This window comes from Pteronotus mesoamericanus, unplaced genomic scaffold (genome assembly GCF_021234165.1).
Source record: "Pteronotus mesoamericanus isolate MK-2021 breed Mesoamerican mustached bat unplaced genomic scaffold, CSHL_Meso_final contig_130, whole genome shotgun sequence".
Lineage (NCBI taxonomy): Eukaryota > Metazoa > Chordata > Mammalia > Chiroptera > Mormoopidae > Pteronotus > Pteronotus mesoamericanus.
In genome coordinates this window covers 16739011-16754202 of record NW_026555060.1, presented here as the reverse complement: position 1 = coordinate 16754202, position 15192 = coordinate 16739011, and the positions used below count along the sequence as shown (strand labels likewise).

The 15192-nt window shown below is 40.9% G+C and overlaps 1 protein-coding gene across 1 annotated transcript in view; it reads right to left on the bottom strand.

Moving 5' to 3' along the window:
- The window catches only part of PIP4K2A (phosphatidylinositol-5-phosphate 4-kinase type 2 alpha), a 156495-nt gene extending 150150 nt beyond the window's left edge, over nt 1-6345 (bottom strand). Inside the window, exon 1 of the mRNA XM_054592749.1 lies at nt 5943-6345. Coding sequence (XP_054448724.1) covers nt 5943-6086 — 144 coding nt within the window. The 5' untranslated portion in view covers nt 6087-6345. The remainder of the gene's footprint in view (nt 1-5942) is intronic.
- Nucleotides 6346-15192: the final 8847 nt, after the last annotated feature.

Here is a 15192-nt window from a genome sequence, read left to right as displayed (position 1 = left end):
GTATATATCCTATGTACTATTTTCATTTATTCATTCAAAAGCACTATTTAAGAAGGGGGTTCATGGCCCTCACCATACTGTCATAGTGGTCCAAGGCAAAAAACGGAAATGTAGATAAAAGACACAGAAAGAAGGTATTTTTAACAGAAAGAGGGAAATATATCTGGTTAGGATTAGATGAGGTGACAAAGGAAAGGAAGAAATGGGGTAAGGGAAAATACCTAGGTATGCCTAAATAGAATAGCATATTTCACCTTCCTTCTACTTTTAATCTAAAAAGAGAGGCTACCTCTGCTTCCACTCATTCACTCCTTAGCTCTTCAAGCTTACACACACACAGAAAATAAACTATGTCCAAAAGTATATCCATGAACGTCATGATCTCTGCAGCATGCAATTGTGCTGGCCTCCTTACTGAATTTTCTCTTGCTTTTTGTTTCTCCTTCCTCATTCCTTCCCTCAAAACAAGTGCCCCAGTTTTCTAACTTCTCCCTCAGAGATCTATTTACCTCTGTGGCTTACCAAGCCTGCATGGACAATTCTTAATTCTTCCCCACTCTAGCCTTGCTCCCAAGTTCTAATCCCACCTTCCAACCTCCCACAGGTGGGCACTGTCACTACGATATCCACTCACCACCATCTGCAATTCAACTTTTCTTAAATTAAAAAAAATATATATATCCTTTTTCAATACACAATTCTTTCTCCTAACTTTTGTGAACTCTATTATGGGGTCCCCTTTGTTCCAAGGATTCATCACAGGCAGTCAGGAGACAAAGCCTGAACATTTCTCCTTATTTTAAACATTATTCCTTCTGTCTTGCTATTTAAAATACAGCCTGTGGACCAACAGCACCAATATAACTTAAGAACATGATAAATATCTGTATTTATCTCAGGACTTACCCCAGACCTGAGTCAGATTCTGCATTTTTTAAATGTCCCCAGGTAATGAATATACACATTGAATTTTGAGAAACACTTATCTAATGCTTATTAATATGATACCAGCCTAACTGTGTCTCAAGTTGATCATTTCTGAGTATCAATTATGGAATCCTTATTATGTGCTAATAACAGTGTTAGGCTTGAACTATATAATCTTACTTAACCTGCAAAATAATCCTGTGAGGAAATCATCATCATCATCATCATCATCATCATCTCCATTTTAAGAGTGAGTACACTAGGGCTCAAATGGATAAACCAACTACCTACTCAAAGAGATCATAAATGATGGAGGCAGGATTTGAACCTAATCTGCCTGACCACAAACCATTTTGCCATAATGCACCAATTCCTTTAGTTTCCAAAACTTATATACTTCAAAGGGTATGTTGGCAGAATTAATGAATCTGGTTGACTGCATTTTCTAATCATTTTAAGGCAGATTTTGTTTATGTATTAAGATTCTTGCTGAAAACCTTTCAAAAGGCACAGTAGCAATCCTGAGGCAGAAAGAGAAATATCATTGCTGCTGCGTGCATCATTCTCAATACGTAAGTTCACTCTAAGGTAGTTGAGAAAAAATGAAGAAGGAATGTATTGTTTTGAGGTTATAACCCCAAACTTTAGGGGTTATGACACTATTTCCCTGATAATAAACTGTGTATATCTGCTTGGCATTCCTCTATCCTCCAATAAGGGAAGAAAAAAATAATGTGAAACTAGGCTTCTTGAACGAATGACTAGTTGGGTTCCATTCATTCAATGAGTTTCATCTAATGTCTAGCTAACTATTAATTTAATTGCTTTATTACATTCTATTCCAATATAGTATTTACCTATTTCAAGTTTCAGACCTTATTGAGAATATAACAAAAGCTATGAATATTTTACCCAGAAAACCACATATTCATCAAAACACACAAACCAAGCACAAGTCATCAAAGCACACACCACCAAGATAGACACCCCGGCCCTATTATGAGGACAGACACTGGCCTGATACTGCATGTCCAGGCCCTCTCCTTTCTTTTGAGAACTGTTCTTCCCAACCCCAACAGGCAGGAGCTGCCACCTTTTTATAACTGCTCAATACTGCAGGTGACCCAAGCCAACCCAGTCAGAATCCCTCCATGGATTTTTATAACTGAATCAGAGACAGAGAGTCCCTTTGGGGGGCAGAAAGTACAGAATGTGAAATTCAGGAACCATTAGTTCCCTGTGGAGGAAACCTGTCAACTGTGAGAAAGAATAAAGCCAAAAAGGACAGAAAAGTGCCAAGAGCACTCAAGCACCTGGTTCCCATTGTTTTGGAAGCCCAGCCCCAATCCTGTTTTCCTGGTTTGGTTACCAGTCCTAACCTCCTCAGTGATAAACCTTCAAAACCCTCTAAATATTTTAAATTTTTGCATAAACTCATCTGTGTTTCTATGGCTTAAACCAAAAAACTCATTAAATACTATATTTGTTTTCAACAAGTTTTATTTTTATGCCCTTTAAATTTTTCTATACAGATACCTCCTCTACATATTTAAGTGGGTTTTTAAATATAATTTCTAAAAGGCTCACATTTTACTCTATATAAAAATCTTTTAGAATATCTGTTTAAAATAAGTCTTGGCTCAGATCATTCCTCATGCTCCACACACCATTAAAACATAATTTTAAGAAGCTAACTGCTTGATCATTTTTAGTTTAACTCCAAATGGAACAAGACAAAATTGCCTTCTTAAATCATTTTTTTCTTTATGTATTCAATTATATTCTCTGCTTAAAATACTTAAAAATTGGCAGTGATCCATTCACTGATGGATATTTTAAGTTAGAAACCAGTAACATATCAAATTAACCACACAAAGTCAGTATTATTCTGATTGAGAATTATAGCCACAATGGATCTGAAAATTCCTACCTTAGTTGCAAGTTTTTATATTTCAATGACATAGACTTTGACTTAATAAACTGCAATGCAGTCCAACTACCATCAATCCAATAAACTTTTAGTTCACACATCCCTCACTGTCACCACCTATTTCCTTCCCTCCAGCCATGGCCTTGAAAATTCTCTGAATGCTGCTGCATTGGCAAGGTAATAATAGTAATGACTCTTGTGTTATATATTATTACTATTCCTAGTCTGTGCATCCCAGTATAATGCTATGGGCCTAGCAGACTCTAAAAATAGTTGACTCTTGAAGTTAAAAAAACTTGGAAATTATCCAGTCCGATCACCTTACTTCACAGATGCAAACATTGATGCAAAAATTAGTTAACATGCTCAAGGTCAACAGAGTTAGAGAAAGAATTAGTATACATATCCAATGAGCATTTTACCATTTTATGCAGAAGGTTCCCAATCCCCTGCAGAAGATGCCTAAATGATAAAAATACATACACAGTTCCCCTTTAATGCTCCAAAGTATGGTTATTTCTTAATGTCTTTAAGACAAATTCAAATGAATTTAAAAAACATAAAATTGCTATATTCCTGACAAATAATTTCCTATTAATTCTGATCACATTGGAAATGTAGGCAAAGACTCTTACTTTGAATGATCTGTTCCGTCTCTGCTTTGCTTTCTCAAATGTCCCCATTCTTATACAATACAACACTTGCTCCTTCTTAACAATGCTGACCTATTTATTCTCATACTATAATATGGACTTCAGTGCACACAAGGTCATATAAAAACATTTATCTAATACTAGGTTTTGTCACCTAAACTGAAATCAACCAGAAACACGTGGCATCTAAGTGCTTAGATTTCATCTTTATATACACTTTTTCTTTTTGTTCAAAAATAATTAAGAAAACAGATATTTTGAAGAAGAACGCTGTGAAATAGACTTTTCTTATGTCAACTCAGAGCCCTCAAAAATATTTGGACAAAAATATGTGGGGCATTTTTAGCAATCTTTGCACAGTGGCTGGCACTTTTTTGTGCCTAATATGTGCTGAATAAATAACATGGTTATATTACATATTGTGGAAACTTGCTTCCTCTGGATGACGAAACCTAGAATTCCTAACTTTTCTTGAAAGCAAAAAATAAAATAACATGAACATTACTTTCATAAGCCTTAAGTAGTTTCAAAGTATTCCCAATTAGCAAAAAACAAAAACAAATACAGTAATTCATAAATATAAGGTAGCAACTTAAGCAGTTACAGTAAAACATATACAATTACAGATTTTCTAAAGTCAATTGGAATTCAGACTAATTCCCAGAGGTCGCACTCTGTTTTAGCAGCATATTATTGTCACTACACCAGATTAAATCCTCAGACATAGCACTTTCTTGAACAAAACATCAGAACTCTGAAGAAGATAAAAGCACCCATAAATATGAAACTAATGGCATTAATATTAGAAAAGAAACTAACAACATAAATAATTTTTTAAAAGTTTAACAGAATTAGACTTAATTCTAAATTGCAGACACAGGAAAAATTTCATTGTATTTACTGTAATGAAACTTAAAGAGTTTTGGTGCAGTAATGAATGCTGTTTTAAATAAAAGTTTACATTCCTAATTGCTTAAAAAGTTGTCAGGAAGTTAAAATGAACTTCAGTGGATCAGGCATTAGGCTGATGGAACTAATCATTTCTAAATCTTATTAAAAATAGTCACTCGATGCAAACACAATCAATGCTAATACTGTTTCATCTTTTCCCCAACTTGGGAAAGAAAAATACAAATACAATGCTTTTCAGCCATTTTAAACAACTTCATTAAATGCAGACTGTTCTTTTAAAAAACCAACGTGGTTTTCTGTCATTTCTATTATGCTGAAAAGGGCACACAGACATCCTTCGAAATCAAACGTAGGGAAAGCAAGCTTACATTTTCCCCCAGATGCTAAACTGCAGTGGGTAACGTCGTGGTCAAAATTCAAAGGCTCATTTAAACTTTCATGGCTTAGCCAACAGTTCCTATCACGTTTCTTGATCCTAAGGAGATTAAAACTGCAGGAGTTTCTCGCTGTGGAGATCAGCAGGAGGCTATTTCAAACCCTCAAACCGCAGTCCGCAGAGCCCGCAGCGGCGCATCTTCCGCCACCTCCGGCTGTCCGTTAAACTAACCTTTCCAAACACTCTCCACTAGCCTTTTAAAGAAACCCCCCAACTGGTGCAGCCGACTCTAGAACGCCTTCCATCGCGCCTGCCGAGACCCTTCCTGCGGTCCTCCCGAGGCGCCCTTCTGCAGTCGCTGACAGGGGCCTGGCTCCCAAGGAGGGGGAGGGAGGTGTGGGGAGGAAGACTCCCCGCGGGGCAGCGCTTCAGCCCACACAGCGGCAGAGCATGCGGAAGAGGGGCCGAGGCAATGCTAAACCCCATGGCCGTATTTACATGGCTTTTTTTGGCGGGGGGCGGGGGGGAGGGGGTCAAAAACAGTCCTAGTCTCCAATAATAGAGAGAGAGAGAGACCGAAACCTCTAAGCACTAAAGCTGCTGTCCCGATCTCCAGTATTCTCACTCCTGCTACCCCGCGGGCAGGCTCCGGACGCTCCTACTCGGACAGGTACACCTGCCCGCCTTCGGAGGACTGGGGCCCCCGCCGCGCCCCGAAGAACCGCAAGATCGCCGGGACACTGACCCCAGCAGCCCCCAGCGAGGCTGACAGCGCGGGTGAGCCGTGCCCGCACAAACTTCCCAGTTCCTGGGCTGCGGGGAAAGGCCGTCGGACGGACTGACCGGGGGCGACACTGGTGCGGTCCCCAGAACTCAAATGCAGATGGACCCCTAGTCCCGCACCTGGACCTTGGTCCAAAAGGGGTCCAAGTGGCGCCTGGGCCGCCCGATGGAGCGGGCGCACGCCCGAGGATGCGGGCGGAGGCGCGGCGGCAGGAGGGCAGCCCCGGAGGGCGAGCAGCCGGAGGGCCAGGGCCCCGCTCAGGCTCCCCGCCCGCAGCAGCTGCAGCAGGAGGAGGAGGGGAGCGAAGAGGAAGAGGAGGAGGAGGAGGAGAGACTGCTGCTGCCGCAGCCGAGCTCTTACCGAGTGGTTTACCCCCCACATCAGGACGCTGAGCAGCGGATCGCTGGCCCGAAAGAGCTTCACTTTCTGCGCTACAAAGTGCTTCTTCTTAGTCTTGGTCTTGCTCGCCAGCACAGAGGACCCCAGGTTGCCGGGGGTCGCCATGGCCGCCGCCTCTGTCCCCTCCACCGTCGTGCTCCCAGGCCGGGGACCCGCCCTCTCTATTCCCCCGCCTGGGGAGGCAGCCGCATCCCACCGGTGGCGGCTCCGGCGCACCGCGCCCCGTTCCGCCCGCTGCTGCGCTTAGCCTGGCTCCGCCCGCTCGGCCCGGCTTGGGAGGAAGGCTGTGCTCGCCTTGCACCCTGCTCGGTGTCTGGCGCCCGCCGCCGCTCGGCGCTCAGCCCGCGGCCGGACCCGGCGCGCCGTGAGCGGCTTCCGCGTTGGGCGCCGGCGTCATGACGCAGGGGGCGGGCGGGCAGCAGCAGCAGCGCGGCCGGGCGGGGCGCGGGGCGCGGCCGCGGGACCGTTAAGCTGAGCGCTGGCGCTCCGGCTCCGCTCTTCCCTGCTAAGGCCAGGCAGGCGCCCTGTGCGCGGCCGAGGTCGGGGTGGCCGCTCCCGGCCTGCCGAGGAGGCCGCGGGGTGGATGCGCGGTTCGGGGAGACTGAGGGCTCTCGCAAGGCATCCTCTTCTGATCCCTATGGAGGGAGAGATGCGGAGAGCGGGGACCTCGGAAGAGAGGAGCCCCCAGAGGCGGAGGTCAGGAGAAGGAAGGAGGCTCAGGGAACAGCCGCTTGCTGGTGCCACGAGTCAGGAGAGCTAGTGAGACCCGAAATGCTGCATGCAGTCCAGGGCTTCCCTAGCACCAAGGAGAGGACCTGGGCACATTGCTGGCCACGTCCCCAAGTGGCCCTGAAATGCATTTATTAATCGCTTTGTTTCTTTAACCTTCAGCCTTTTGGACCCTGGACTTGGACTTTCCCACAGTCTCCAAGTCATGCAGAAGGCAGACTCCAACCCAGCAGTCTGAGCTGTTATTCCCACCACCACACCCTCCCTGATCTACACCTTCCTCAAATCCCACTCCGTGTTCCTTACATCCATCCTTTTTTCCATTCCACACACCTTATTCCACAGAAATATGTTCATTGTCTTTATCCATGTACACCTGTATTTAGCCCTTCTTGGCAATACCTGGCGCATCTCAGGAAAGCTGCCATTCAAAACATGTCATTGTATTCTGTGTATTTACCCTGGCTCATCCCACTGGGCAAACATTACTCCCCCCCCCCCAAATAATATAGGGAAGACCTGTCTGCTTGGTAATCTGCTTAGTTCTGTCAGGGAGACAAGGGATGACAGACCCTTAGCCCTTAAGGATCTTAGTCTCACTGGAGTGGGGAGCCGCAGGTTGTGGGGTCACCTTCATTTGCTCCTCTTTTTCCTTTGTTCTTAAAACATAAGGGTTGCCCCCAAGGTCTTCTTGTTCTTCCCTCTTTATACTATTGTCCAAAATGATATCTGCTCCCCCCAGCTTCAACCATCACCGTTCTTAGTGGTAATAAATAAATAAAAACCTAAATTTTCAGTGAGAACATCAGGTTGCACAGTTCTCCCACATATTTGAGCAAATGAGTTAAACTCTCTGAGCCTTGGGTTTTTTGTGTTAACAATCTGGCCCTGGTCATTATAATCCTGCCCCAGCTACTTCATAGGATGTTTGTTAGAATCAAAATCATCAGTAGACAATGACTATGAAAAACCCTTTATAAATCATACAGCACTATACACATACAAACGTAGAGTACTTGCAGGTAACCCATATATTCACCCCTCAGAAGTTTTTGGTTGAACATCTGTATATCAATTGTTCACAAGCACCTTTTAAGTTAAAAGTGTCTAAAATCAAGTTCAAAATCCTCCTCCATCCCATGTGGCTTTATTTTTCTATTATACTGGAAATGGCATTCATATCACTCAGCTACCTCAGCCAGAAGTTCATTTGTTTAACAAATTTTCATTGACCCAGGCTTGAAAGCTTCAAATCATCATTGATTATTCCTCTCATCATCGCTCCACATGAATCCCTTTACCAGGTTCTGCCCTTGAAAACAATTGTGCACAAATATTACCTCTTCCCTGGTGCTTTCACGGTCCTCCAATTTGAAATTAATCCATTCACTTCAGTGTTTTGATAGCACTTTATTTGTTCCATAACAGCTGTATTGTACTTAATTGTATATTAGTAATGCAAGACAATGGGCTTACAGTGAATGCTGAAAACCTGAATTTAGTGGTGAAAAAATGTTGGATAGCTGTGGGCACTGTCAGATGAGGTTTCACTTAGAAAGGGAGTAAACTATAGATGGGTGCACGAGGTGCCACCCCTGTTAGGAGCAGACAGTGGCATAGGCATGAAGAGGAAAATCCGTGAGATATTTTCAAATGAGGAGACTTGTAGGACAGAATTGCTTTTTTAGCTGTATTGAGATATAATTGACATATAATGTTGGGTAAGTGTAAGATGTACAACTTAATTATCTGATGCAGTCTCCATTGTGAAATGATTACCACAGTAAAGTTAGTTAATTGCTCCATCATATAATTCCCGTTTGTGCGTGTGTTCATGTGTGATGAGAAGATTTAAGATTTACTCTTTTAGCAACTTTCAAGAATATAATATATTGGGTTGGCCAAAAAGTCCGTTACATTTTTTCCATAAAATAAAAGACACATCTTTTATTTTCACCAATAACTTTATTGACTTGGAAATTTTGAGGACATCGGCTCTCTCCCATTATTGGCTTCTAGTGGGCAGAGGCCAAGGTGCTGCTAAAATACCTTCCAATGCATAAGCCAACCCCACAGCAAACAATTATTTGGCCAAAATATCAATAGTACCAAGAAACTTCACAAACCACTTTGGACACATTTGATCAGTTACAGCACCTTCTCCATACACTGCACAAATCTATTTTTTGAGTGCCAGTTGTGTTTTTACCTTCCTTGAAATAATAAAGCATAATACGCCAAAAATGTTGCATATTTCTTCCATCTTTAATATTAAAATGGCTGCACAAATATTCACCAGTTTTGATAAATTTTTTAAATGCACACTTATATGACAGGTGTCACAATATAACCTAACAAAAATTTTCCTAGTGAAGGTAAAAACTAAGTACTAATAGAACCATCATATGGGAAAAAAATGAAACAAACGTTTGGCCAACCCAATAGTATTGTTAAGGGACAGAATTTTTGGTGATTTACCCTGCTTTGAATGGCATTTATTATAATATCATTCAAGAATAGGTCATTACATGATTTTGCCAGTGACCTTTCACATTAACTTTGTATTTTGCGGAGGGTGTGTGTGATACAGGAGTTCCTCAGAAAGTACCTAATCCAGTTTTCAAATTATATCCATAAGACAACTGAGATCTAGAGAAATTTAAGTGATTTCCTGACTTTTTGGGCGACAAACCCTTTGAAGGCATAATCCATTTTGTACTTACACTCTGTCCTGCTGATGAACCTGTCATGAACCCTTTCCCATAGCACCTATGGCAAAGCTGTGGTGAAAAAATAATTTTCCTCTCTCATAACAAACTTACAAATAAAGATAACACACTCAGGAAATGTTTGTACAAGGTTCCATTCAAAAATACTGTATTGGGAAATTAGGTTAGGTTAGATTTAATATTTAAACTTGAGGGTTAAATACTATGTAGATTTAGCAAACTAGCTGTTTGATCACTGTTTTTTGTTGTTGTTGTTGTTTGTTTGTTTTTTGGAGTTTGTGTGATAATAACACAGTGCATATGTCCTTAGTTTGGTACCTAATTCAGGCTGCTTATGTTGTCAAGGGTCGAAGTACCCAAACCACCAGCATTCAACAAGGGCCTTGATGTGCAGTACAGCTAGAGGAAGAAAAGCAAGAAAGTTCCATTTCAGGATGGGCAAGTACTCATGCCAGTCAAGGAGAATGCTGCTCCCACCCCTTTTCATCTGGCCTGTTGGGCTGTTTATCCAGGTGCCGAGAGCTGCAAGAAATGCTCAAGCAGCCAAGTTCACTAGGAAGGAAGGAAATATTGGCAAGATTGAAAGACTCCCAATACTGATTTGTTTCTGTTTGTGGTCACTTTTTAAAAAACTTTCTTTTACTTTAACCAACTTTATTTACTATCCTAGAAGAATATGGCAAAAGTGCTATGTTGACTAAGCTATGCATTACTAGAGATGGAGGTTAAAATGGGGTGCTTTGCTTTTTTATTACCCTTTTTATTAAAAAAATACTTCTTCAATTGAATAATTCCAATTAGAATTCTTCCTTGAGAAGAGGAATTCAGTAATTTCCTTAGTGCTCTTTGGAAGCTTTTATGCTTTTCATTGCTCTGTGAGGAGATCAGAGCAAGATGTGGGACATTCAATCTTCTGTAGTGTTTCCAGAGCCTTGCCTCGAAATGGAATTATTTTAGAAGACTGTTATTAAACTGCATATACAGTCAAACCCAGCCAAAATGCAATAAATGAGATCCAAGAATTCAATTGTGACATGTGAGTTACTTTTGGGGGGGAGGGGAATTTTGTAAACATGACGGAGCACAGCTTGTCATCTGAATTCTGAGGGTCTGTGCTGTCCAAACCCCTTCTGGACTGGCTGTGGTTTGGCACCAGCTGAGAGGGGTTGCCCACTCAACTGAAATATTGATGATTGTTCTGGCTTCCACAGATGGCTGGGACCTCCAGGACAGTGGCAGCAATTCCAAGAATCTACGATTTAGTTGGCAGCTATTTTTTTGGCCTGACTTGGGGAGATTGGACTAGGAAAAGACTGGGTGTGAAGCAGCTCACACATAAGGTAACCATGTCCCAGCCTACCTTACTTCCACCCCCTTCCCAAACAGAGAGTGAGGACTTTAGCAGCCCCGTTGGAAGACAGGAAGTTGGGTGGAAGACAGAAGTCAATCTCCAATGATATTATATCTTTATTATATATAACTTCATAATAGAAATAGAAATTTCCAACATTGGGAGAGCAATGAAATGAATGATAAGTTCATATGTCTGACTACAGTGTGATCAATAAAAATAGTATTTCCACAAAACTATAATGGCAAAATAATCATAATGTTATATAAACGAAAAACTTGGGTACAAAATTATATACAAGTATAGTTTTTAAAATAATATGTACATAAACATGTAAAAGATGAAAGGAAAATTCATCATTCTATTAATAGTGATATATCAGGGATGCAGTTTGGATTATGGATGATTTTTATAATATATTTCTGCATTTTTATTATGTTTATAATAATTTTTTAAATGCAACTATTTTCTCTGGTTAAATGACACAGTATGGCACTTAACACACTAACATGGTTCCTATAAAAGAACAGCCTTTTAAGTTGCTATTTATTATAGTTACTGTTGCACTAACTTGTCAGCTTCCTGGGTTCACAGAGTCCTTAAGTAAAAGGAAGGCTAAAAATATAAAGAAAATAGGAGTAGCCTTGGCCATGTAGCTCAACTGGCTGGAGCATCATCCCATATACCACAAGGTTGTGAGTTCCTTCCCCAGTTCGGGTGCCTATGAGAGACAACTGATCTGTGTTTCTCTCTCACATTGATGTTGCTCTCCCTCCCTCTCTTTCCTCATTTCTCTCTAAGATCAATAAACATATTTTCAAGTGAGGATTTCCTTTTTTAAAAGAAAATAGGAGTAATGTTATTTTATCAAATAGACGTATTTCCAACGCTTAGGGCCTATGACTTTTTCTTCTGTTTTTTTTTTTTTTTAAGAAAGAATTTGAGATCAGACAAACAAAAACTGACTACAAAAGATAACTCAAAAATAGTATTAATAAACATTTTATTAAATGCCCATAAAAGATAACATAATACTGGCAGGTTTACTTGATTTAAATTTAATATAAAAAATGTCATTATATTTACAAGCAATTTTTGAGTTAGCTTTTCTTATTTTACAAGTATACATAATGATTAATAAAAACATAAAAGCCAATCAAAAGTTAAATGTTACTCATTGCCAAAAATTTCCAAAGCAAAATCATAAAAATCATTTCTAATTTACAGCAGGCATATTGTATTAAATATAAGCTATGAATTCCTTTTAATATGTTTGACAGGATGAGGGGGTGGAGCCTCCAAAACTCAGAATGCCCAGCACTAATGGGAGTCTTTCAAATGCTCTAGGAAGTTTTATTCTTTGCTGATCAACAATGTTCATACAAATCACTGTGGCCTTCAGAAGCCAAAGCTGAATGAGAAGACCAGACGAACCAGAAGACTTTAGCCTGAACCTTTTGTCCTGGCTAAAGAAAAAAATCCAAGATGCCCTGAGCAGGAAGCAAGGGCACTCCAGCAATGGGGAGGCTGGTTAAGATCCTACTGGGAAGAGAGGAAACCCAGACAGGTGCCTAAGAATTTGCCCCAACCCCTTATGGTTGCTGCATTAGTTAAGTCTGACTATTGTCAAGGGGGTTGCTATTTTCCTCAGATTTATATTTTTTTACTGTCACTTAGAAAAATGCATTCATGCCACTCTATTGATTGTACCTACTATGTCCCAGGTAACATGCGAGATACTGGATTTCTAGGAAGAATTTCTTCCCTCAGATAGCTTACAGTCTGAGGAGATATAGAGTAGAAGCAAGTAAAGAGATATTCCTATAATTCAGATTGCAATGAAGGATCTGAAGATAACCAACCTGGTGCAGAAATAGAAAACAGGCAGAGTGTCAGGGAAAACCTCTCCAAGGAAGAGACACATAAGCCTGCAAGATGAGAAGCAGTGAGTCATGAAAAGAATGGGGCCAACAGTGGCCTGGAGTGAGGGGACATCCAGCATGAGAACTTCTGTTCTAGAACCCAAAGGAAGCCTGCATTGGCAGGACAGGCTGGGGTCAGGTCCTTGAGCCCCTGAAAGGATTTGAATTTTATTCTAAGTACAAGGGAGACTTGGAAGCGGAAGATTTGATTATAAAAAGACCTCAGTGGCTACTATGTAGAGAATAGATCAAAGGAACAGAACAGTCAAAGAATGGAGACAGGGCAATATTTACAGGAATTCAAGTAAGAGATTATGGTGGCTTAAACTACCATATTAACAATAAAGATCTTTTTTAAAAGGAATAATTCATCTATACGGGTCAGTAATGTTTTCATGTGGATGGGGGTGGAGAAAGGGCAAACTTGGCCTCGTTGCACAAAGGGGCACGTAGTAAAAAATGTCAGTCACCATTTCATTTGTCCCTTTTAACATTTCTGTAATTAAGGGGCACCTTGATTTAAGCATCTGTTGCTCTTAATAAAAAGGCACCTAAAGAGAAATATTCCCAAAGTCTGCTTTAATGGAGGTGTTTTAATTCTAAAATATAGTATATGCTATATTGACACTACACCAAAGAAAACCTAGAGAAATAATTGATGTGTATATTTGAAACACATCCAAAGAAATGTAACTTGGGGTCAGCATAAGGAAAATGATCACAGCAGTCTTCCTGCTGCTGTGTCCAAGAGTCAGAGACGGGATGGTTCCAATGGTCTTCACTGCCCTTCGGAAGGACCAAATGGAAGATATAAAACAGTAACCCTGAGAGTTAACAAAGGACAAAGGCTTTGTATCCTGGCAATAACCAGCCTCTGAGCTGGTTAACCCCATATAGGTCCAGTCCGTCTGCCCAGGGGGAAGAACTGAAATGGAAGAGGAACAAGGGGTCCCGGAGAAATTCCCATTCCTACCCAGGCTGTTTCCACTTCCTCCACACTGCTCTCAGTTCCTGAACGGCGGTTTTCGGCACTGTGTGCACACAGAAGCAGCCCCAGAGCAACCCATCAGGAGACGTGCAGGAATGGACTCCCTCGGACATGGCTGTGTTCCTCCCTCCCCTTCTTCCAAACCTGGGGTGAGGGGACCTCCATTTTAGCACCCTGATTTTACACCAGAGAGTTATATAGAAGTCTGCAAATCCACTGAACTTTGTGTCATTTGTACAAAGACCTCAAAGTTCTAAGCCAGGAATTTCTCACAGGTTTGAGTTTGCATGCTGCTTACTCTCAGTCATAATGGTCTGGTGTCCATTCTGTCGCTCACAGACATGCCTGAGTCACTTTAGGAAGTCTCTTAAACTTGAAAGGGGTGGAGTTGGACTTCATGGGTTACTTAGACTCAGAAGAGTACCTTCTAATTCCCTTTTATATTTTTAGTGCCAGCTAACATTCAAATGTTGAACTAAAAGGAAGCTATACATAAAATCATTGTTATATAAAATTGTAGACCTGAATGGTAAAGATAGGAGACTCTTGATTTTTCATAATATCATACCCTTGCATCTTAAATATGAACTAGTTCTCCCTTAGAAAGTTGGCAGAAAACTAATTTTCAATAAAGAAGCCTGCTTTTTCCTTTATTAATTTGAGCTTTTTCTGTTTTAGCTTTCATATTCAAATTTGAATAGCTCATAATAGTGAAATTTTACTATGATAAAATAGAGCTTAAGAATGAATCTGAAATCAGAAAGAGGTTTGTTGTTATTTTTCCTTATTCATTCATCACATATATTTGAGAAGATTCTAGACACAAAGATGAATAAGATACACTCCTTACCCTTAGGAACTCAGTTTAGTGGAGCAGATAAACCTCTGAACCAGTCACCTTCAATATTATATAGTATGCATGCTATAGCAAGACAAGGCGCTTGGAGGAAGGCCACCCAAACAGCCTGTGGGAGGCAAATGGGAGTGGGTGATCAGAGACAGAGAAGGCGGTCCTGAAATGACGGTGCTGGAGTTTAAAAAAAAAATTATGCAGCATAATCACAGCATCTTTTTATGTCATTGTTATTTTTACACTAAAAGCCATTAAATACATTCCTCCTAAAAAGTTCAAATGGTAAGAAAAGGGAATGGACTGAAAAGGGAAAGTCCCCCTTCCCACTTCCTCTCTACTCTTATTTGTATAAATGGGAATATACTGTAGATATTATTTTATGACTTGCTTTCTTCCACTTTGCATTGGCTATCTTTCCATATTGGAGTAACAGAGGCTGATCTCACTATCACAAATCTCATGTACACAAACGTGCCATTTTCTCAATCATCCTGCCCCTTATTTAGCTTTTAGCTGAATAGTAGAGAACTTGGTTGAGTCCTTTCTAGATAAACAGGTTGATTCTGACTTTTTCTCAGTCTCTGATAGGTAAGTACTCAGTGAAAGTCAATTCCCCTCTCTAGCAGAGTAACCAGGGAT